General features: G+C 43.8%; 1 protein-coding gene across 2 annotated transcripts in view; it reads right to left on the bottom strand.

Moving 5' to 3' along the window:
* The window catches only part of syt1a (synaptotagmin Ia), a 76,219-nt gene that overhangs the window by 36,912 nt on the left and 14,398 nt on the right, over positions 1-24,909 (bottom strand). For both annotated transcript variants that reach the window (XM_084039012.1, XM_084039013.1), the window contains exon 2: positions 3,385-3,588. In XM_084039012.1, coding sequence (XP_083895138.1) covers positions 3,385-3,559 — 175 coding nt within the window. In that variant the 5' untranslated portion in view covers positions 3,560-3,588. The remainder of the gene's footprint in view (positions 1-3,384; positions 3,589-24,909) is intronic.

The raw sequence follows: 24,909 nt of genomic DNA, 5'->3' as shown, positions 1-24,909 counted from the left end.
GTTTCAAGTGTTTTATGTTTTTTTATTTAGGCAAAATAAGACTTCACTAGAGGGAAAAATATAAATGTTTTAATTAAATCTTTTTGCAGCTTTTTAAAACGTCTGTGAGTGCCTTTGGCGGCACAAAGACCCTTAAAAAAAAGAAGAAGAAGAAAAATTCACATTATTTATTTTCCAGAAATGTCAATGGCTTGTGTTATTTGGAGCAAAAGGCTGGTGGAGCCAACAGTCATGGATCAAACGGCTTCTGTGCTCAGAGGTTAATTGTTATTGGGGAGTAAAGCCTTGGGTGTTTAGAAAACTTACTAGGAAATTCAATACGCTGCGTTCCTCGGAGGCAACCTCTGAAGTCACAATGTGGTTTAGTGTGATTACATAGTCAGACCTCGGCATGTCTGCTCGATTTTCTGTGGATGTGGACGGATCATTCAGAAAGCGATTAGACGACTTCATCTCTGTTGCAGAGGGGAGAGACACCATCATGTTGATTATCGTTTATTGGGACAGATGTCCATCGCCGTAGTAGTCGCATTTCTCTATTTCTTCAAATGTTATTTTATTTTGTGTTTCTATCCTGCAAAACGCTGCTGTTTGAGTTCTTTTGATTGTACATATTTGTAAATTGAATATCTGTGGGTTTTGTACTGTTGGTCAATCATCGGACCAATTTTAAGACTTCCAGCTCTGGAAACTCATGATTAATATTTTTCTAATAGACAAGCAAAAAAACAGATTAAAGAAGACATGCTCAACAGACTAACTAAGAATAGTTAACTGCACAATAAGATGATAGATAGATAATAGTAAATGATGATTAGTGGTGCAAATATAAAAAGTACTGACCCTGTTATGTTGTCTTTGTGTACCAAACGTCATTCACTTTCATTTTATTTTCTATTTTCATCTTAGAGGCGGATGAAATAAAACTTAAGTTGAAATAAAGCTTTTGTCCCGTCTTTTTTTTTTTAATTATTCACTTTTAAAACTTCTCAAAATAAAGAATTTGAAAAGGGAGGGGAGATTACTAGATAAAATGGGCATGAGCACATATTTTTGCTTTTCCTTGAACAAAATGTAAATTGCTAAAATGAAAAAAAAAAAAGCAAGCATAGTAAAAGCAGAAAGACTGAGATAAAGTTGGCCTGTTTTCATGATGCTTGAGCCTTCAGGATATACCCCCCCTTCAGAGATAGTCCTGCATCCTGATGGACAGGAATTCGGCAACAAGTTTGGTCAGTCTGACAGCCGATGCGACCAGCCCTCAAAGCCTGCAGGGATTAAACCGGGGTTAAAAGCCCAAAAGAGAACTGTCTGCAGCAGCAGTAGCTGAGCATGCAGCTTCCCTTTCTCGCATATTCCCCGTTAAGTCTGCCGCCTGACTTTCTCCAGACAGTATCGATATTCCACGGAGTAAACAAGTCTTGGGGCATTCATCATCAGCCTGGCAGCACCGGGGAGCAAACATTGCTTTTGATTAAAGGGATGAGGTGAGAAAACAGTCATTTAAAACCCTGTATAACGGGCCAGCTTTGTTGAGACCCTTTTCTACCCAGGGTATACAGAAGAAGCCAAAATCTATTCAGTTTTTCTCCAAGGTTTTGGAAGAAAGAATGAATCGCCTACTTCACCTCTGAAGACGATGTGAAAACGTTGCCAGGCTACGTTTGGTTGGAGCAGCAATACATTTGCATTACTGAGCCAAAGGGGACACGGACCAAAAAACGCCACATATTGGATAGTGAACATTGTTGCTGCTACTTATCCATCCTCTGCCTCAAAGCACAATTTCTAAATCAGAACGCGTTCTCGTTTTCAATCATTGAAGATGTGTGGTTCAAGCCCTCATGGAATATAATGCTCATTAGTTGTCTGGATACAAATGATGTCTTTTATTTTGTTAATATGCAGCGTAGTGCAAATAACCCGTCGTCTCTGCTGGTTTCATTGGTGTCTTTATTGAGGAAACATGGCTTCTCCAGATTCCTGCTCAATGCTGAGATACGCTTTCATCTCCAGGCTCTATCCTGTTTGACACAATGACAACCGTATTATCATACACTGTACTTAATATCCCAAGATTCTCCAGGCAACAGCGTGCAGTTGTGGAAGTATCTGGATGGAAGGTTTGCTGATAAGTCGTGTTGTGTGGAGCTGAAGAAACCGTTTTGTCTGAAAGCGCAAGTAAGATAGAAAAAAAAAGTCAAATCTAACAGCAAGTAATAAAAGCAGCTACGCATAATTTAGCAATTTATCATGTCCATTATCTGAATTACTGTTGCCAGATCTTTATTCTGCACTTGAAATAATTCAGAAAGAGAATTCCTTCGGAGCTCTTCGGTGCATGAAATACGTGAATTAGTGGTGGATTGAACTGTTCACCTGATTCACTGGAACGAGGCTCGCTAGCACTGACGGTTTGAATTTGTGCGTCATCAACGATAGTTCATACACGTCTCATATTTATCACGGTAGTCATGGTTACACACCGAATGGTTTGAATAAGAGGGAGCGCAATTACAGACACATCACATGGACTTGCAAGGCTACTGAAAAACAGCATTGATGAAAGGATAGATATTTTTCAATATTCAATGCATTGGATTTGGATCCCGATTGGCCGAGCTCACAAAATGTGTTTGTTGCACAAAACACATCAAACAGACAACAAATCAAGGATATTTATTTTACTATCAAACACGTACGGAAGTCCTGAGAGGAAAGTAAAAAAAATAATATGTTGATCCATTTTCTAAGGCTGATCTAATGAGGTTTCTCTCCTGTGTTTACAACTTAAGAGCAGCCGGGAAAAAAAAGGTATTGCTTGGATAATCTTTCAGAGTTATTATTTTTTCCCATCTTTGAATCAGATTTTAATGTTGTAAGTGGATCTTGTTGTAATACTCATCTCGGCCACAAGAGGTGAAATGCAGCACAACCCCGGGTTCTAAATAGAACAAAAAGTATTCACGTTTTAAGTTTTAATTTACATATTTTGCTAACACAATATGTATCTTATGTTAATAGTGCAGAGAGCGATTACAACATCTGTTTTCACAGATGTAGAAAAAAGTAATAAAAAAAAGAATAATCCCGGCATAACTTTCTTTTCGTCTGCCGACAAAACGTTTTTCCCACTTGAATGTAGGAACGATTATCCTGGCAAAACAGATTAAGAAAAAAATGAAAATTTTATTTTTTTCCACACTTGCCTCTCGGGGCTTAAAAAACTGCCGATATTCAAACTTGAAAGCAGTGAAATTGTGGAATTTTTACAAAAAGAAAATTTGAATTATAAATAATTGACGTAAGTAGTTGCTGCCTAACTTGTTCCAGCTCTCTATGGTCCCACTCTTACACCTGAAGAAGTCCTGTAGACATACTCACATGGGATTTTGTTCAGCTCATTCATGAACTTGTCCTTCAGCTTGGAAAAGGCCTCATCCTTCTCGCCGGTGCCTGGGCCGGCCATGTTGGTGGTGTTGGAGCCGGCCGTGGAGGAGGACGCGGTGGTGGAGTCGGGCGCCGCCGCCGCCAGCGCTTCCCTTCGACTCTCATTCATTGTGGCGATGCTGGGCAGCCGGGCAGATGCTGGAGAAAGAGGAAGCCGGAAAAAGGGGAGGGTTAGTTTTTCTCCCCCGCTGTGACAGATGCATGTCAGAGGGGCTCGCCTCGTCAGATGACTGCGCTGACGCAGAGCGTGCGAGCAGCTGCCGGCTCAGCTTGGGTAAACATCAGCTGAGGTCCAGAATGAATTGGCCGACGCGCTGAATTCAGAACAAAGCTACTCGCTCACTGCTTAAACTCCAGATTAGCATCACAGAGCAGAGATAACATGATTATTTATTACTCTCGCACAACACAGGCAGTACATCGCGGCACTTCAACCGGCTTAATTGAAATTCTGGGCTTTCAGGAGTCAAACGAGACAAGAACAGTAAATAATGTTGCAGAGCTCAGAGGATTATTCACCCACTGTCTTATCACAGCATGCACCATGTACACAACAGGTGTATTTACTTTACATCCAGGTCTGTTTGTGAGGGGGGAGAAGGAAACAATCGCTTATTGTTAACCTGTGTGTGTGTGTGTGTAGATACAGTCATGTGTCCATGCATGTGCCATGCTCTGTAATGTACAGTTAACGTAGCAGTTGTTGGTGGTTAATACCGAGCTACTCCACCGTACGCTATCAATGATTAAAGGATAATATATAAGTCATAGTCTTTTACTTTGACATTAAGTACCAACAGACACTTAATACATTAAGCAGGAAATTCAGTGTGTAGAAGTGTTTTAATAGGTTAACACAGGCATCGGTGCTCTGTTTTCCAGTGTGGTGGACTCCTCGGTGTCATGACACACACCTGCCGAGCGACGCTGCAACACTTTGACCGATCAATAGCCACTAAGAACAATTTACCATCCACTCTTTCTGTGCAGGTTGCAATGTGGCTCTGTCGCCATAGCAATCGAAGAGGATGACGGCATACCAAAGCTGTAGAGTTTTCCCACCAGGACACAGTGAAGGTTAACTTATTCTCCTTTTTTTTTGCCACGGCGCTCGTTAAACTCATATTTCCCTATTTGTAGCATTGCTCCATAAACGGCGTCGCACTGACACAACACAGAACAACTCTTAAAGGGTTCTATTTAATTGAAAAATCTGAATCGTACACTGAGAAAAGCCTCTAATGATATCCGTTTCTAAACCTCAAAGAGCCACACTCAAAATGTGGCGGCAATTCATCCTAATATAATCTTGAAAAACACGAAGGGGAAGAAAGCGCCGCAGAGCCGCAATCCAACTCATGTTTCTTCGGATGTATAAAATTAGGTTTCCAAAGGCAGCGAGGCAATTTTGACAGAATTACAGCAGAGATATGAAGTGTCTTCTCCATATCTGTGCTTCTCAGATACAGTGGAGCGGCATCAAGACACTTTATTTGGGGTTTCATTCTCCAGAATCCGGCGAGACGACGCTGATGCAGGAAAATAAACTAACTTGATTGACTGCAGGCCGATGTAAAGCTCCTATCTCCAACATTAGGCATTTCTTATCACCCTCTGACTTAGAAAGCCTCATTAATGATAATATACTACCATCACCCTTTTACAACTAATTGAAAATGCTGCTGCTCGGTTATTAACAAGGTCCGAGAAACCACATCGCCCCCATCTTCGCACCCTGACACCGACTCCTCGTTTATTTCAGGATAAAAATCCCTACAAATCTCCCCATGGTCCCGCCCATGTACGTATCTCAGCTACTCGCTCATTACAGCATGTCCACATCTTCGCACATATCTGTCTCTATGCTGTCCGCTCATATATCCGTCTATGTGAAGCACTTCGGTGCAAAACCTCTATTAAAGCGCTATATGGAATAAATATACATATATACATGTTTCCTTTACTCTGACTCCAGTTGGGGGGATGCGGGGGAGGGGAGATCATTTGTCATTCTCTGTACTCGACGAGGGAATTCAGTCTGGCAACCAGCCCCGACCCTGTTTATATATCATCCACGGTATCACTGCTACTGTTGAGACCGCTGCCAGAAACAGACACAGTCAGTGGGTTTCACAAACAAAGTACAGGCATAATCTCTGCATAATCAATTGGCCATCGCCTACATGAAGGATCGTTCCTGGGAAACTTGCATTTATTCCAAGCTGTTGTCTGATAGTCGGATCCAAGACGCCAATTAAAAAAAATACAGATTTACTATCAAAAACCACACATGAAAGCACATGAATCTCAATCTACAGCGAAGACGACCAAATGGACTGGGAAAGTGGGATTTACAGATTTGACAGGGCTTTTGTATTTGATGTGCAACATGATACGAGGGACATTAATGGACACTAATGCACGCTGCCATTTTCTCTACCAGGAAATCCTGCATATCTATCAATGAGCCGAAAGACTTCACTGCAGCTCCCATTCAGCACCATGGACAGCGGCTGTATACACCAAACACTGTGTTAAAAGGATTATCAGGGACATCAAAAATACATATATATGTATAATCATATTCTGTATCATTTGTCAGCAGTCCAATAAATCCAAGACAGGCCCAGTTTGCACACCTAAATCAGATCTAAATCCCAACAACACAACGTGTCAGGACATTAACATGGTGTACTACAGGAATCACAAACTGAGCAAGGAACACAGAACATCAAAGAGGCACTACGATTATTCAAATCTGAACACAAACTGCGGCTGGAGAGGAAGCAGAAGGAGACTAATAGTGGTTTAATCTCCCAACACATTCAGTTGAAGCCTGAATCCCCACGAGGCAACACAAGATGATAGGTTATGTATACTATATATATGTGTTCAGCTAAACAAACTGCAGCGTGACTCACAACATACAGCGCTCTTTGTTGTGGATTTCCGTAGTGGAAATGTTCACATAATTACAAGACTTTGAGACTGACATGTCCCAATTATAAGAACGCCATGGTTTGTAAACAGAAGTCACAAAGACTGACAAGGAGCTCTTTAATTAGAGAGACTTTGATCAACCGTTATTTCTCCGGTTAAACTTCTTGGCAGCAGGGGAGTCAAACAAATCCGATTATGTCTTAGAAGAGCACTTTGCTGCTTCCCAGTCTTATTTCCAGTAACCTCCACCCTCCAGAACACAAGATTCCTTGGAAACACTTAATTCATCTGTGACATAACATAAGCTCAGTATACATGAAGGTTCTCCAAATCCATGATTCACTTTGACTTTTGATTTTTTTCAGGATTTCATGATTCTATTCGGTATTCTGAGTCGTTTATATTTATGAGTCAAATTATATTTTCTATTAGTATAATATAAAAAATATATATATATTTAAAAAAAAAACTTGAGAATTTAAAACTCATCATCAACCATCATCATCAAAATCACGACACCCCTAGAAGATACGTATCCTTCTACCCCTATAATATCCTGTAGCAAGCCGAAGCTCAGGTTGCTGCTGATGCGTTGCCACCAGACTCACAGCAAACGTTGCTCAGTAGTGGCCAATTAGCTGGGACAATTAACACCAGAGCCTCCAGAAAGCAGCAGGATGAGCTGACTGGTAGAAAGAAACCCAAGTGATCTCTGGTCCAGCACAGTCGTCGCCCCAGTCGCTGTGACAACAGGGTGTTTGAAATGAAAAGAAAAAAAAAAAAACACCTGCCGACCACTGGCGTGCATATGGCTTAGCCGGGCACTCTAGTGAACACAACTGGTGGTGTTTGCCAAGAAACCCGACGGAGGGTCACATCCTGGCACCGCCCTCAACACTCCAACTGGTCGGACAGATTACATGTGCAGAGTAGGGGAAGAACTGAGGGGGGAGTAGGGAGACGAGTGAGGAAAATACATTCAAATCATCTATTGAAGTTTTTGCATCTTCGAGAATATTATGGTTTAAACTATGAAGGATACAAATGACTAAAACGTGACTAAAACGATAAGCATCTTCTTCTAGAGACTAAAGTCTAAATGTAAAACAGCAGCCAACGCTGCAGTGAAGTAGGTGTACTGTAAGTCACCGCCTCTGTTTACCACTCGGTAACAGTAGCTAGGAAGCAAAGCTAGCATGGTGGATGATGAAGGCCACTGTTAATTCAATAATTGCTCAGCTGGTACGTGTGGAGAGAGAACATGCGATGTCGAGCGTATTAACACACCAGACATGATAAGCAGCGTAGAGGAGGGATGGAGGGTTTGCATTGAGGATGCTCACTTGCACATGCAGATATTGTGCTTGTGGCTTTAATGACCAAAACAGAGCCTCCACTAATAAGCACCAAAGTGTTGCCTCGGGCTAAACATAATGACTTCGCTGCACTATTTGTCCGATTTCATCTCCTCTGATGTTCATTCCAAACCACAGAGACACGTTAATAAACCGGTGGACAAAGGTCGCTGTTGACATTGATACATGACCTCGCTTAATTATCCTACATGAGTAATGGCTGATAATTGGCAGTTCTGTGGAAGCTGAATTGTTGTGTTGCTGTAATTGTGCACATGTGGAGCCAACCAACTTTTACACAGGTGATGTTACGCAGCTGTTATTAAATCGAAGCGAAAACATGTTTTTTTGATGAATCACCTTGATTTAAAAACGCCTCGTGGCGGCGTTGAACGCACGAGGCGGTGTTCACAGTCACATCACGTTTACCAGCGGCCGCTTCTCAACATACTGTACCGTGAAAGCATGTTATCACCACACTCTCCAGGTGTGACTTTTAACACTTAAGCTAACACTTTAAAAGCATCAAGAATCTTGTTTGATATGCCATGTGCTGCTGCAAAAAGAAAAAACCTGTTTAATAAACCAAGACTGTAACTAGTTGACAAAAACTCTAAACTTCAGGTAAAGAGGGGCAATGAACCTCCTCCCGCTGTGAACAAAGCAGCCGCTGGTTACCTCGGCCCTCTCAACCTCCCCCTTTTGTTGCACGGACGCCCACGCATGTCCATGTTCACTCAGCCTCCCTTTGGTCTCCCTTTTGAAATGCTGCAAGGTTACTGTGGGGGCTGAGCCGCTGAGAGGCACGCATGGCAATGACAGAGATACTTCAGCGCAGGCGAGGACTTTTAGGGAGCACAATGGTGCTCGGCATGTGCACGTGGGAGGCTTCCTCTATAGGCAAATAATTGATCATGGCGTGACGGGGGAGGGGAGGTGCATCCATAGGCTTAATCAATATCTCCAAGTGAGCTGGTGCCTGATGGGAGGGACGAAAGTGCAAAAACACGATGTTTCACCGTGCTCGTACAAGGATGTGTCACATCCAAGCTGCTACGTCTCTGAAAAGACAATAATTACCCTGAAGAATTCCGCAGGCGGTGGATGCAAACGCTTATGCAAATGACACCATGGCGGCGAATCAGACAGCTTTCAGAATGAGACGTGCATGTGAATGAAATTACATCGCCAAGCTTTTTTTTTTTTTTAAATCGCACCGTTTTTCCTCAGGAACGTGTGAGGCTTCTCAATCTCGGAAAGGAAATGCCAAATGGTCGACACACTAATGTGAGCGGTGTGCGTGCGGAGGACCACCCGCGGAGCCCGTTGTGCCTCTCGCATCACTGCCAACGATGAAACATTCATCCAGTTCGTATTTGCACCTTAATGACTACTTGCCCCTCAGAGCACGATGACAACTTCTGTATTATCTCGGCGGTCTGCGGCGCCTCACAGCGGGCGGCCCACTTGAAGAGCGAGTGGATCCTGCTTCATTTATCTGTATGGAGGGGAGAGAAAAAAAACCTGAGAGCCTTGTTGACCTTTTTCCCTTTCCAAAGGTTGTCATCGCTGTGTAATCACACCACATATCCACTGCAACGCCGCTGTTCATACCTGGCACTGTTGTGACCCACTTGAAAGACAGCTTTAAATAATGTTGGTTTTTTGCACAACATGGCCGCACCTTCCTCTTACGGTCACACGGCGGCATAAAGTGTCACATTCAACACCAAAATTATGAGGAGACACTCATGCATGAATTGATCTAACCGTTTATCAACTTTCACTTTTCACTTCACTACACCGCAGGATGCAACTCTTCTTTCCTCTCTTTTTTTTTTTGCTCCAACCATCTCTTTGGAGGTGCGCCGCTCAGGTGCAAAACCCCAACCCAATTACAGGGCCGCCAGATGGCCCAGCAGGTCCCCGATGAAGTGGTGAGGCTGGCACACACGGCTCCCGATCTTTCACTCTCTCTTCCTCTCTCCCTCTCTAACTGGGTCAGCTCCCTCGCTCTTTACCTCCCTCTATCCTTCCTACTCTACATCATCCTTCCATGTCTCCCCCCCACCGATGGATTTATCAGGCTCCCCCTATCTAGGGGTGGGATGACGTCCCATTAACATGACCGTGGCTACACTAACAACAACACCACAATGGATAGATTGAGAGCGAGCATGGCGACGTGAACGATTAAGCCCTTTCTTGAGTTCAGATTTGGCATTGCTCTGCTCCCCAATGGTTCCAGTTTTGGCCAGCTTTCCCAGTGTGCCAGGTGCGGCATGTCATGCTGTTTGAGGACTAATGCCGTCCATTTCTTCATCAAATTCGAGACATTTCACAGATCGAGGTTGGACTGGAGGTTGGACTGTAAGGTACAGCAAGGAGAGGAGGACACACAGTCGGCCTTCTGCCAACGACACTACCCTCTTGTCTTGTCATTTTATTGGGTTTCATGAGTTAATCACCCAGTAAATCAGCAATTAAACCCATTTGATCAAGAATTGCCCGCTAATCATAACACAACGATGTGGCAGTTGTTGCATGTCAACCTTATTCCAACCAATTGAATATATGTATGAACAGACACCACAGTGAATTGTTTCGTCATCAATTTGAGAAGCTTATTACAATTGAGTTTGAGTAGAAGCATATGTTTAAAACCACTATCTGCCATTTCAGCTACACTTCCACTGAGGGAAAGGCTCTGCACATTTATGTAGAAATGTGAATATGATGTGAATCTCTGAATTTGGTGATTTTACATTTTAGTGCTCCTTTAGTGATGAAAGTGTTCTACATCTTAAGCTGAATAAACTCTTAAACCCCTCATTAGATTAGCTGAACCATCCATTGTCACAAAGCTGCCATTATAATAATAATTCTGCTTCAGGTGTCAAAATGTAATAATGTCAAATTGCAGCGCTGCAACAGCAAGTAATTCAAGGGGAATTGTTGCGTTTTTGACTTCTTAAACAGGAGGAGACTAATAGTGACGTAGATGTTTTGTAAAAAGTTTGCAAATGTTGCAGTCGTGCAGCGATCAATAGTCTGAATCAATAGGGAAGTGCTTGCATTAAACAAGCAAAGGAAGACTCTGCTTGAGTCTTACAGGAGCCAGAAATGAGTGCACAAATCCAGAATAAGTGGTTCATATTCCATTTGAACAATGAAATGCTAATTAAGTCACATTATGCACTTTCTGACACTTAACTGCAGCCGTCTTGATTATTTAGCGGTGAACAGTTGCTAAGAGATGGGAAGAAGCAAGGGAGTTCCTGCTGTTCAAAGTAATCCTCAGGAAGACACTTAAACACTAATAATCATAGCAAGGACACTTTTTTTTCATCCAAAGGGAGCTCAAGCAGTGTAATTACAATAAATTACACGAAAATTAACTCCAAGTAAATTAAAGCATGTGTTTGCATGCATAATAAAGTGCTGCATCAAACAATTAACACCATTCTATGTGAACTGGGGAGATATTCAGCCGATAAACGTAGATTTTAAAAGTAAGTCCATGCTTTAAGGTCGATGTCATTATGGAATAGTTATGAATCATGTGATCTCCGTTGACTGAATTTAGCTCTTTCTTGTGACATCAATATTACATGTAGAAGATTAAGTGCCATTTAGCTCTGGCCTTAATCAATGGCATCCTGCTAACCGCACCGATATTTAACAGGATTATGTTTTATGGAGAGATCACATCGTAGAAATAGAATAGTAGAAAGTACAGTTAACCATTTCCATTGGCATTTAGGAATCACAAAATAAATGTTATGAGTTGTCATGGTGACAACACACGTCAGTGGTTGCAAAAGTACGATTGTTAAGAAGTCTCTGAGAAAATGACCCTACTTCTTATCGATTTATTATCTCAGTAAACATTGTAAACATGAGTTTATGGTCTCAATCTCTAGTATGAATTCTTCTTCAATGCAACATGATGATCATTTAGAGTCAAACAGACCATAACGCAGGGGATGCTTTAGGGCGGGGCTACCTTGTGATTGACAGGTCGCTACCACGGTGTTGTCTGGTTTAGGTGTTCGGGTGTTTCCATGTTTTACGACATGTTTTAACATTTTGGGTGCATAACAATGTTTTACTCCCACAGTCAATTTTGGCCCCAAAAACCAAGATGGCAACAGCCAAAACGCCAAACTCCAGACTTTGAAACCGTAGCCCTACAACCAATGGGTGAAGAAACAATGAGCACATCCACTTCTTATATACAGTCTATGATTGAAGCTCAACCTGCACCACAAAAAATGCAGATTCCTCTCGCTTTTTCCCGTCTTCGTTCCCTCTCCATCAAATTAAATGACAAAAATCACCAGTCGACCAACGTCGCTGTGTCTTTGCTGCTTCACAAAAAGAAAAATAAAGTAGACATCAAACCACTTCAGCGCAAAAGAAACCCGACAAGAACTTCAAAGGCACAACTCTGTTGCGCTGACGCCTGCGGAGAGAAAGTCAGACAGTGAACAGACCCAAACTTTGCTAAAGTGAACAAGGAGGACGTGAGTCCGTGAACCGGCATGCAAATCACTGGCTGTCAGTCAAGCATCTGTCGGACTCATTCTCTAGGGAAAAGCATTTCCAGACAAACGCACACACACATACAAACAAGGGGGGAGTCTTCTTTGTATCTAATAAGTCACTTAAATGATTGTTAGGTGAGCTGCCTGCAGAGAGGAGAGATAAGAGGAGGCTGAGGCGGCCCCCGTGGCCACTTCCCCTTGTCCAGTGCAGACTCTTTACTCACCTGAAGCCAATCTCAGGGGGTAATGGAACTGGAAAAAGTTATTAACCCCGCTTTGCAGCAAGGGCAGGACAGCTCTATTAAGCCAGTGCACAAAGATTTCCCCATTTTCAATTACTGCTTCCAAAGCGCAGGGGAAAGTTAGAAGAAGCAGCCTTGTTGTCTGCCGGAGAGGAGGACTCAAATCTCAGCAGCCCTTATCATCTACGCTTGTTCCTCATACCGCGTAGGTGTGACACCCTCCCTGGGTTCTTGTGGATACATCCAGTCTGTTTGTGTGACTAACATCACAAGACGGCACACATGGGAAACGGGTCCGTCGGGCTAAATGAGAGGCTGGGGAGTAGAGAGGAGGGCCCCCTGATTGGGTCAGTGCTGAGACACAATTAGGGTCTTTATTAGAGGAGAATGATCCCATCTGATTTGAGTGTCAATAGACGTGGATATGCTTTTCAATGAAGTTGCTGCTGATAAAAACCCACCATTTCCTGACTTTAATACTTCAACACAAAAGCTTTCAGTCAACAACATAACTGGAGACTTTAATTGTAAAGAATTTCTAGGAAAATGTGTTTATCATCAAATTAGGCTTTTTCCAGCCTGTCCTTTGACCAGGAAATATATCTGATCACTATTTGACAGTGTGGACACGAACGCATTAACAGTAATTGACTTACACTTTCCCTGCACATGACAGGTTATATTAAATGCAACATTGTTGTTTTCTATTCAAGGAAAATTCATTAACTCAATTTCATTCTGATTCTCTTGATTACAACTGCAGCATTGTGGCGTTAACAGACGTTTTCTATGAAGACATAGTATAAACAGCATATTTAAAAATCACTGTTGCTATGTGAACCCCTAGAAACTCAAAAATAGGTAATTCAGTGTTTTGATTTGATCTTTTTGGCACAAGAACCAGTAGTTTCTGAGAGCCTGAAGAGTTGGAGAAACCAATAAGGGAATATAAGCAGGATTGTGGTCACGTGACAATAGCCTTCATTTACTTACTTTGATATTAACTTCCTTATTTGATGATTTCATTTTTGAAACTCCACAAGCATAATGTATTTTGACAGTGTCTACGATTTACTGTCATCTTTGTTTTTTCCTATTCAACGTGATTTTAGAGCTGCAGATTTATCGATTAATTGATTATTAAATTTGCTGATTCCGATTCTTTATTTGAATATCTTCTGGTTCCTTCATGCCTCTATGAGAGTAAACTCAAGTCTTTGGCAGCAGATCTCACACCTTGATGTCCAATTAAAAAAGCAAAGCCTGCTGCCGTGGAGAGGAAATACTAGAAGGATTGCTCTCGTTGTATTTCAGCATTCAGCTTCAGTTTGGCCACTAAATGTCCATTACTCACAAATTACTCACCCAGTAACTGCTGGGGATCCGTGACGGTCCACTGTTTCTCGGCCCCCACGTTTATTAGACAGGGATCAAAGACCACAGTTGGCTCGCTGGACTCCTCTCTTCTACGTTTGCGGTTTGCAGGAGATTGAAAACCCGCCTCCCACATTTAGCGACCCTTAGCCCTGGTTGCGTGCTTGGTTGGCTGTGAGGCTGGAGGGGGCCGCGGGGGAGGTGGTGGAGGACCGGGGCTAATATAGCGGTGCCTGGGGAGTCATGTCTGCTGGAATCAGTCTGATGTGGGAGGCGAGGCCGGGGGGCATGGTGCGACTACTGGTCGGTGAGTCACGCAGATAAACGGAGGCTATTTGCTCAACCACTTCCTGCCTCCAGGGTCAACCTTCAGGGATATTTGCCCGGCAACCGGCGGCTCTGTGAGGAAGTGAGTGACGGGATTTTAACGGTCAAGGAGCAAAACAGAGGTACTCCAAGGGTTATAGAGAGTACTCAGAGATAGCTCTAGCAAACCAAATTACCTTTACATCTAATTATGATAATACAGATGTATTTGGAGCGCTGTAACTCAGGAACAACAAAATAAAGGCCATGCGGCTTTGATTGTATATAGCTTCCACCCTCCAGCCTCTCCCGCCTACTCCTTCACGCCTCCCGCAGGGCTCAGCCACGGATATCACAACCGACACGGCCTATCGAAGCAAAGAATCTGGAGGAGAATTCTGTGTGAAGTTGGAACTTCAAAAAAGGACTCATTTCAGAATACCAAGAGTCATTATCACCTCGAGTCTCCACGTTTTAAAATATGCATCGCTTTGGCAAATACAAATAAAGCGACGGCTGCGGTAAATATTTGGAGAGCTGGGACGTTCCCATGAAGAGGAAGTGGTTTTCCTCTCCCGCCCTTGTTTGTGAATTCTTTGCTCACAGATGATGCAGCACATTTATTTGCCATCGTAGCCTTTCGTCATCTCCTATGGCGTCCAAAGAGTCACGTCCCCCGAGGCGTCAATGTTCTCAAACAGACTTCAAGTGCTCTTTCCAGACACTTGACAGCTGACCTTTTTATTCCTGTTAAGAGTGTGGAGTGTGTGCTGTTTACTGATGCCGTCGCCCAGGACTGGCTCAAACCAGCTCTCGCGGACTGAGTCCATGAATCCGCGCCGTCTCATCATATTTGTCAGCTAAACGCTGACTTAAAACATTTAAAGAGGTTGAAACGTTTAGCTCAACAGTGGGCCAAAACAAGTGTCGACGTACGTTGACATTTTCAATAAAATGCGCTCCCTTATCTGATTAGCTTGAGACGGACTGGAGATTGAAAAGTTTTTTATAAATTACTCAGCATCAGAACCCGCTGGATGTGGGGTAATTTTAGGTCACCAAACATCAGCTGAGTGATGGAATAAATCAGCCCGTCCAGGACGTGTTTCACAGCAAAAAAAACCCACTTCTTGAATCTAATTGACACTTGCAGCAGACTGGAGGTCTGATTTCATATTTGAGTCACAGGATCTGTGAACCCACTTGGTTTTTAATACGCACACAATCTCTCTTTCTCTTTCTTTCTCACACTCACGCACAAAGCTGACAGGTTGCTAATCCCATAAAGGTGTCACTGAGAGTGTGATTTGAAGGTGACAAATAATTCAGCTTCAAAGGTAACAGTCCAAGTTTCAGCGATCTGCTATTTCAAGCAGATGTGAAGAGATCACGGCAGCACGATGGGGAGGAGGAGATGATTAGGAGGAGATGATTAGGTGTACACAAAATACATGGCTCAGTACGTTTTCAGTACAATAGCAACAACAGAATATAACTAATAAAACTTTCCAGTACGTATACGAAGGTGCTTTCATGCTGGCATCCTGACTTTCCCCTCACTTCCTGTGTCTCCTCCCGGTGTCCGTTTCCTCGCACGCTTTGATGTTTTTGCTTTCTCCGTGTCCGTGCGTTAGAAAAGCCTTTCACCCCACTGGGCATCCTTTCATACGCCTACAGCTTCTCACAACATTTGCACCCACACACTCTGTTTGAAAAGCAGCACGCCGGGCCAGCGTCCAACCATCGTTGGAACAAACTGATTATTGTAGCTGTGCTCATTTGTTTCAGCAGCACAAAGTGAAAAAAAACAACAACAAAGTACCTGATGAATATCCAGCGAATAAGAATTTGACCTTTTCAAGAGGCAGCAAAATAAAAGATGCTATCATTTTCCGTCATTGAACTGGAGTGAGCTGTCAGATCTGATCTCGCTGGCACCGTCGTTTAACACAAGAGCCTCCCTAAATCAAACTCCACGGTGCCGGGGTGGCATGAAGAGTGAGGCTGAACTCATCGACAGTGGCGGCCGCGCCGTAGATAACATTGTGAGCCTGACATTGAAATAAACAGCCACTGTGACCAACAATCTTTCAGCTTATCGTTTACCATCGGGCCTTTCTGGGCTTTGATTTTCCTCGTTTGGGAGAAACGCTCTCATTAGCATGGCGCCGTTATCGGCGTGACCCCAGGTTGGGGAAAAGCTCCGGTGGAAAGGAGAAGAGAAACGAGGGAGGAGACGGATGCGTCTGTTATGAGTTTCTTTCTCGCTCTTTGATATATATCTTCATCTTCATCTTCAGCTCAGATGAGAGATACAGCACAGGTGTTATTGGGTTTTGGCTCCAAAAACACGACATATGGCTCACACTCGACAGGAAACTTGATCCCATCATAGAGAATTCTGTTCCTATGAGCATCTAGTCTCTAGATTGGGATCAGATGCAGCCATATCATGACCGCCTCACGAAAATTGGGTTGAAATTGCTCTTGAGTACTACAGTCTGCAGCCATGATAGTGGGACGCCCAGATGGATGTTTGGCGGTCTACAGAGGGTAAAAATAGGACAATATCCTCCCTGCTTACGGAGGTACTCTGAGGACGAGGTGATTACTTTCTATAAATTGCTTGCTTCGGACAACCAAACCAATTTACAGTGATGTTACACACATGAAACCAGCACATCCTGACTTTTCAGGAGCTCAAACTTTGAAACACAGCTTGAATGTTTGGAACTGTTGCTTGAGAAATGATATGAAGTGGAGCAGGAGTATCTAACCTCCATACGGTGACATGTTTCCCAGTGAAACAGGATCGACGGAGAGGACGTAACGTGAGGAAGAAGATGAGCTCAGGACCTTCTCTAGTTCAGAGCAGAGTTGTAGTTTCAGATTGATGGATGGATGGACGACCGTACACCTTAATGTCTCCAGCGGCTTCAAAAGTAATGCTCCACTTCAACAACCAGCCACTGACCTCTGACCTCTACGGACAACTTACTTACTCAGACATACGGTATAATCATGATGATCCCAATATAGGCAGACGTGGCTTCCAACCAAAACATCTGTTGTAGTAATACCTCCCGGCAACAACAGAGAACCCTCCCCACCTCCCACATGATAATTATCACTGCTGGCCGTGGCCAAGCCATCCCCGCTGCCATGTCCGTTCAACGCTTCGGTGACTTTTGGGTACGGCACGGCCCCGAGGTTAAAGTAAACGAGGTCTGTGGGCTTGTGTGGGATTGAAATCAAGACGGCCTCCCATTAGTTTGATCAAACCTATTTCCAGTGTCCGTATACTGACACACCGTACCAAACAATACGCAACACACACACACAGCAGTACACATGAATTATGACTCATAAAAGGGCCAACATACAGGACCATAGTGAGCAGTGAGTGATTTCATCAACAGCCTCCTGCTGTCGGTATTGGGAGCTGTCCGTGGTGCTGATGAGCCTCATAGTACTTTACACAAACAGAAAGAGCTACGCAGAATTTACACAGACTGGATGGATTTACTTCAACATTAAATTATACTACACACAGTGCGAGGTGAGGTGGGTATGGAAAAAGCACTGAAAGTATATTTTTCTTATCAGTTTCTTAATCTGAGTAATGTGGTCCTACATCATCACGTGTTTGGTTATGAACATTTAATGTCCGAGAGAAATATTGAAGCTTTGAAGCCAAGTTTTCGGGGGCTTTCCCGTTACCACACGCTGGAGTAGACAGAAACCTTGAGACGCACCTTTCAGATGCAAAAAGGATCAATTGATGTCATATGCAAAAAGTGATCACGTGTAATAATGGGAAAGACAAATAAAAAAGACTCTTTTTGCACCAAAAATGCATCGTGCAAATGCACCACTCCTACTTTTGGAGAAACAAAACTAAGCAATTTATGAATAAATATGTAATATATACTTGTTTTACATAGCTTTGTCTTCCTTAAAAATCCAGATCAGCCACACTATCCCTTCAATTTGTATTACTTTTAAAATTGTATATGAAGTAGTTAGTACATTTCAGCTGCCATCTTGTACAAAGTTATGATTTGGTCTGGCTTTGCCAGTTCAGCTACACAACACTTAATTAATTATTGTAATTATTGCCTGCAGAGAAGTTCTGCCACTGAATTTATAAGTAAGTAAACGCCAATCTGCGCAACTTTGCCGAGATCTGCATCCGACACACCACCCAGTCAGAGTGGATCAGGCCCAAAACCCCAAACACAAATCCATTTCACCGCACATCTTAATTCCAAGTGGGCTGTTGAAATCTCCCCCACCAGTACATCCATTAAAACACCACCATAGAACATGAAGCATGAAGACACCACATGGATTCAAAATGAGATGTTTGCTCGTTCAGATGCAGCGCTAACGCTTTCACAGACGACTGTGACTGAATCTATGAGCTGACTAACAGATGCTGCAAACACTTCAGCCTTTTGTCTACATTTTCGAATCGAGAAGGGAGTTATCAACCGCACTGTAAAAGTCAACGTGCCGTTGATTAATGAGCCGACGAGTAAAAGATGTTTACTGGCTCAGGCACGATCAACGCCGAGGGTTTTATGGAACTGTTAGTGAATAGCAATGACAGTCAACTGTCAAATCTCCAGGTAAGTATATTTCTTTATACTTCACCCATTCCCATTTGAAAATGTTATCTTCATTTCCACTTATTACCCATAAATGCCAAAAGACTGAGGACAAATGTCTTTTTTAAAGCCTTAAAGAGGATCTATTTTCCTGAAGGTGTTTCTCCAGTGACGCTTAAACAGCCGTAGAAATGTAATTCCTATCGATCCGAGTCGGATCTCACAGCTCACTGACTGGGGTGTTTAGACTGGAGAGAAGAGTGCCCCCTGAGGGAGATCAACGGGGCTGCAGACGTGACAGGGCCGGTGGAGTATAATGAAAAAGACAAGGAAGGAGGAAGCCAGAGGAGGAGGAAAGAGCTGCTTGTTTTCCTCTCGTCCGTCTCGTGTTCAGGTCAGATCACACAGCGCCGACACTGGACTCGTACTGAGGCTGAAGGCAGGCCGGGGAACTGGCTCGGTCGTTGAAACATGCCTCTGAGAGCAATTAGGAGGCCAATTACTTTCTTCTTATGGAGGACGGCATGTCAGGGCTTGCCAGCTCCAGTGTGCAATCCTTCCCTGACATCTGTCCCCAGCAACAACCCATGCTGATGCCTTTCATTTCCCCTATTCTGGTTGGAAAGCGCTGCAGATGGCCAGCTGGAAAAACTCTCAACAACAACACAAAGAGGAAGTCCAGCAGGGGGTTCAAACCCACAACCATCAATGCTCATTTAGCAGTAACCAACGCTACGATGGAGCAAATGGATCCATGATGAGCAAGTGAAGCAAAAGCAGTCAAATATCATCAGCTGTTTACCACCCTGTCAGATTTGGCCTGATATTTCTCCAAATGTCTTATTAAAATTAGTGCTTGGTAATGTAAATTTCATTCAGTAATACGAATGCCATTTGACAATTCAAATTATAAGAGGCGACAATGTGAGGCAGGATGTGCTGCAGTGATAATGCTTATTTTTGGTAAACAGCAGGAGATTTGGGAGGTGGTGCTGGATGGGAGGGATATTTTCCCAGTGAGACGTCTCAGCAGAGAGCCAGTTTGGCACGAGCTTAATGCCGGTCGGCCTCCGCTGGGCACCGGCAAACGTTTGTGTCATTCAATTGCAGCCCAAATGCGATTTCAGACGGCGGAGAGGCCGGCGGGCCGCCGCCACACAGAGCCAAACTCCAGGGCCCAGTGGAGGTCACAGCACACAGGAGCACGCTGTCCAAATCCTCACCGCGGTTCTCCAGCTCACAGTGGGAGTCGGGTGGCTGCAGCTTACACTTTCACACACATGTCTACACTTTTCCAGGCCTGGGAATCAAGCACCCTGAAACTTGTGCTTGCACACTAACGACTCTGACAAATCACAATTTAATACGGCTCATGTAAACAGCATTTCCTGTTTGGATATTTGACGGCATTTTCAAAAAAAGACATCAAGGATTTGCCGATGCCGATTTATAAGAATAAGAATAATAGATTTTATTTGTAGTGCACTTCTCATTTAATGAATCTCAGAGTGATACATACAAAATAAGCATAAAAACATAAGCATATATATGGGAGCGTTCTTTGGGCATACAGCGATTTCAGAATAAGCATCAGCCTCTTGCCCGTTTACAGTCAACTGATTGGAAAGTGAAACACCTACTTTTAAACAGTAACACTTCAAGTGGTTTTTCATGGATTTCATGTTAAACATGATGTTTTTTTAAATGCTACATGCTCTAAACTGTGTTCTCACGTTGCTGCCAGATCTCTCTAAAGAAATATGTTCTCAAGAGATTTCCTTGTTAAATAAAGATCAAATAAATAAACAAATCCTGACTCATCACACCACGGGTGCTGGCTGTGTCAATTGATTTCCACCACAGCAGCTCAGCCTGCTCTTGTATCTTTGTTACCGTAGTTGCCGGTGGCATCGCTTGCCATTTTGCTCGTCTCTATATTTCACAGTGGTGTGCTTCTGTTGGGTTTTTCTATCTAAAGCCCTTTGGGGATTATTGTGCTCCGTACTGAGACTCCCACAGTTGCCTAGACTCACTGAGCTCACCAGCAGCACAACCTATTCTGCAAAACAAACATATGACCAATTATGAACAGAACAGATGCAGCGTCCTCTTTCACACAATCTATAATCAATGAATATGACTGCAGGCGGTAAAATGGGAGAGGGTTAAACATTACTACCATTTGTAGTGGTTCTTTAGAAGGACAATAAATAACCGTAAGCACTGAGCGAATGAGATTTACAGCCATTTTTTAACAAGGTATTACTGAAATACTTAATGATTAACTAACAACAATTATAGGAATAAATAGTGCTGTTCATCTACTGAGAAACATGAAAGGTAGAGAAAGTAGAATTCCTGCTACGCATGAACTTTTGGTTACACACAAATATAATAGAGCCAAATAGGTTCCTCTGAGTCATTACAGGTATTTCTCCTATATTTCCATCACAAAGCATCCTTTCTCCCCCTGCCATACTCTGGATGCCGGGCTACAGTGCTCCTTTGTCCTCCTCCTCTTAACTCTCCGTGTGTGCAGCCGGATGGAGCAGCACTTATTACCACGGATGTCACTGTGATTGGACCTGCCCTGCTCCACCAGGGGGACCCAAATACAGTATGAGTGGGCCCGGTCTCCAACTACGCCCCTCCGACCTCGGAGTGAGGCGCGGCGCCCTGGGAACCGCGCCGAATGAGCAGAGAGGGAGCCGGGGCACACAAACACTCCATTACCATCCATAATGCCGGCTCTCTGCTGTGCCTATCTAGACCGACCTCGTGGCTCTAACATCTTCTTTCATTTTATCATGCCGGGGGTTGGGAGGAGGAGGGGGGGTCGCCCTCCCTGTGCAATCTGGCCAAAAGAGGAAGAGACCAGAGTTCATGGATAAAGGGACTGGTTTGCTCCAGGCGCTGCTGAAATTGGTCTATTACGGGGCTCCTGTTGAAATCAGTGGGGGAGACAGTGGCAAGGCAACGCACCGAGGGTTTTCCCTCTTTTGCTTACTTCTGTCTCGTCCTTTTGTCGTGAAGAAAATATAACAGTGTAAGCTGCAGAGGTTGGAACTCTTGTATTCAGCTGCATGGCCGGGTATTATATCGCTCTTACAATAGCCTCCTTTAAGACAGATTTTCAATATCAATATTAATTGAATCCGTTTCCTCAAATGCAATTCGATGACATAGGTAGAAAGTGGGGACGGCGCGAGTATGATTAGTTTAAATTGAATACATGTGAAATTGCTGCTGATGGCGCATTCAGCTCTGACTGGCGGTGATTATAGGGATGGCTCACCTCTTATAATCGAACAAAAACATATTTTATTACTGCACTATACACTTTGCAGCTGCGGTATAAAAGCAGTTCATCCAGCAGTTTTTTTCATTTTTTAAATTCACTGAACCACGACAGAGAAACTTCGTAATGCCTAATCAGAGACGACATTTATCTAATCCCGCAAAATGGGACATAAGTGGACTGAAGGGGCTGAGCAGCAGGAGGATTTTATAAGAATACATGCTCCCTTGGAGGTATTATCTATGTACAAAAGAGCAAAGCCCGGCACAAGCTATCCCGGCTAATGCTGAGGGCCATACAATCAGGCAGCATTGTGGCTGGAGTGGAACCCTCTCCCGCCTGATCATTTGGCAAATGGAGGCGCAGATGCAAAACATGCGGTGCTTTTCACTGCCATTATTCTTCCACGGATTCAGAACAAGGTGAAGTGCTTATCTTTGCTGTAATCTTCTTTGAAATGCTCTCCCTCCCGATGACAACGATCTTATTGTCATTTTCATGAATGCGCGTGGAGACCGGTTTGTGACGCAGGACGGGAGGTGAAGCGTATTAAAACGGCACGGAACGCGCAAAATGAATTTTGTCGTTTCTCGGCACGAACTGACTGAAAAGCAGTCACCTTGAGCAGAGAGAGCGGAGCGTGATCGAGGTCAAGCTCTCCACTCCTGAGACATTGTCTGTTCAAATCACAGGGGCCGTTCTCTATAATACAGCACCGAGGTAAACAGAATGAATCAAGATTACTGGATGGAAATGGCTTGGAGGGGTGGCTCACTGTAGCGAGAGAGAAAGGCCGATACTCGCCATTAGTCGTCAGATAAACAGGTGATTTATAGGAGCCATTAATAGTGAGAGGCAGCCCACACATCTCATTACACAAGTTGGATTGTTTATAGTTTGTAAAGAAGCTGCGGCTCCGCTGCTGGGAACGAGGGTGTTCAATCATCGTGCTGCTTTATACCAAAGGTCAAACACGGAAAACCTAAAACGGATCAGATGGAGAGTCAAATAAGGAAGCATGGCATAAAAAGGGCAGCCTCGCATCAGCTCTCTATGACTTGGCTCAGGACTTACTGCCTAAAAATACCCACCCCCGTGTTTGATCATGTTTATTGTCTTCAGCCATCTGCAGCTGATAACCCTTGACTGAACAAGCTGTCAGTTACCCCATGAGGGAGTGCGGAGAAATATCCGGACTTGTTCAGAAATGACTTCCCTGTAAGACGGCGCTGGTGCGGGCGAGCCACAACACAGTTGGACAGGAAGAAACATGGTGAGAAAGAGTAAAAAAAAACCTAGTGGGATGTCAGAAAGGACACCTTGATTCCTCTAAATGAGAAGTCGAACCAGCTCGTGAGTCGACGTTGCTCCCGAGGCGCTGTAGCTCCTTACTGTAGTCCTTCAGATTGTGCCAGCAAACAACGGTGACAAAGGAAAAAAGAACAGTGAAGTCATGGACTGGATCCAGTCCTTCTGATGTTATCGTGTGGGGGAAAATAAACAGGAGCCGAGGGATCAGTCAGTAAACGGCGAATCCCCAAGAGGGAACGGCATCAGCAGGTCGCTTCCATTCAGAACGAGCAGGATGTGCTCATGTGACATTTGAGGGAATTAGGTGGTGTTAGGAAAAAATGACAACCGCTTTGTCTCTGTTAAAGAGCTTAGCCAAGACAAGGGGAACGATTCGGTGTGGGTTTGAAGACACAAAAGGAAGGTCTCCGCTTGCCGGGTGGCACTTGAGCACGCCGCTCGCCAAGGTGGACGTCTGTGAGAGCGTTGTCATGACTCGAGGCTCAGCACTTCCTTCCTGCTTCATCACTGTCAGGTTTAACATGCACAGGCTGCCGTGCCTTTAAGACGTAGGAATAAAATAAGAATTATAATACTGAAAGGAACTGACAGCATGGCTTTACTTGTCGTTAAGACGTGACGATGTCAAACCATCACTTACTGCTGGGGAGACTCTGAAATCTCAGGGGACAACTGAGAATATAAATACTCTACTAACTAAATGGTATATAATAACTACAATCACCGCCAACCGGTTTCCATCCACGTCTGTCCAAAATGTATCAATTTATCCAAGTAGATATTTGTGTGAAATTGTCATAATCACATTCATTTTTGAGTTTTGACCAAATATGTGTTTTGTGAGGTCACAGTGACCTTTGAGCACTAAAATCATCCTCCAGTTTGTGCCAGATGTGATGTATTTCCCTCCAGGCGTTTCTCAGATATGGGACGAACAGACGGGCGGACTGATGGACAACCCAAAAATATAATGCTGGATCAGCTGGATAATATAAGCAAGGACTTCTTCAGCAAATCATCTTCAGATATAATGATCAGCCACTAAGTTTAACACAATCTCAAATGTCTTTAATTTCTGTCTAATTGGACTACAGACAACATCCTCCAGATGTCTGCTGGGCTCGCCATTAATCTCCTCCTAAATTGGCCTGATTTCCTCTGTGTGTGTGTGTGTGTGTGTGTGTGTGTGGCTGCCCTGGTCCGACCTTCAGCTGTGGGCCAACAGTCCAGACTGTTCAGGCAAAGGGAAACCAGCTGCCAACACTACTTCGTCCACTGTCAGGTGTTGACAACCTGCATAAACATCGAGTAAGAAGCGTGGCTCACCTGAGGGACAAAAGCCAGCATGAATAATCGGAAGAGTCACTCAGACGAGAAGGAGTTGGACTGGGCTAAATCCGTGATATGAAAGTGAAGGGGAAAACACTGGTTGGAGAAGGTCTCTACATCCAGGACGTTTACTTTACCGGTCCCACA

The sequence above is a fragment of the Eutrigla gurnardus genome (assembly GCF_963514095.1).
Source record: "Eutrigla gurnardus genome assembly, chromosome: 21".
Classification (NCBI taxonomy): Eukaryota; Metazoa; Chordata; class Actinopteri; order Perciformes; family Triglidae; genus Eutrigla; species Eutrigla gurnardus.
Note: the sequence above shows the minus strand (reverse complement) of the source record. Positions and strands in the feature narration are given on the sequence as shown.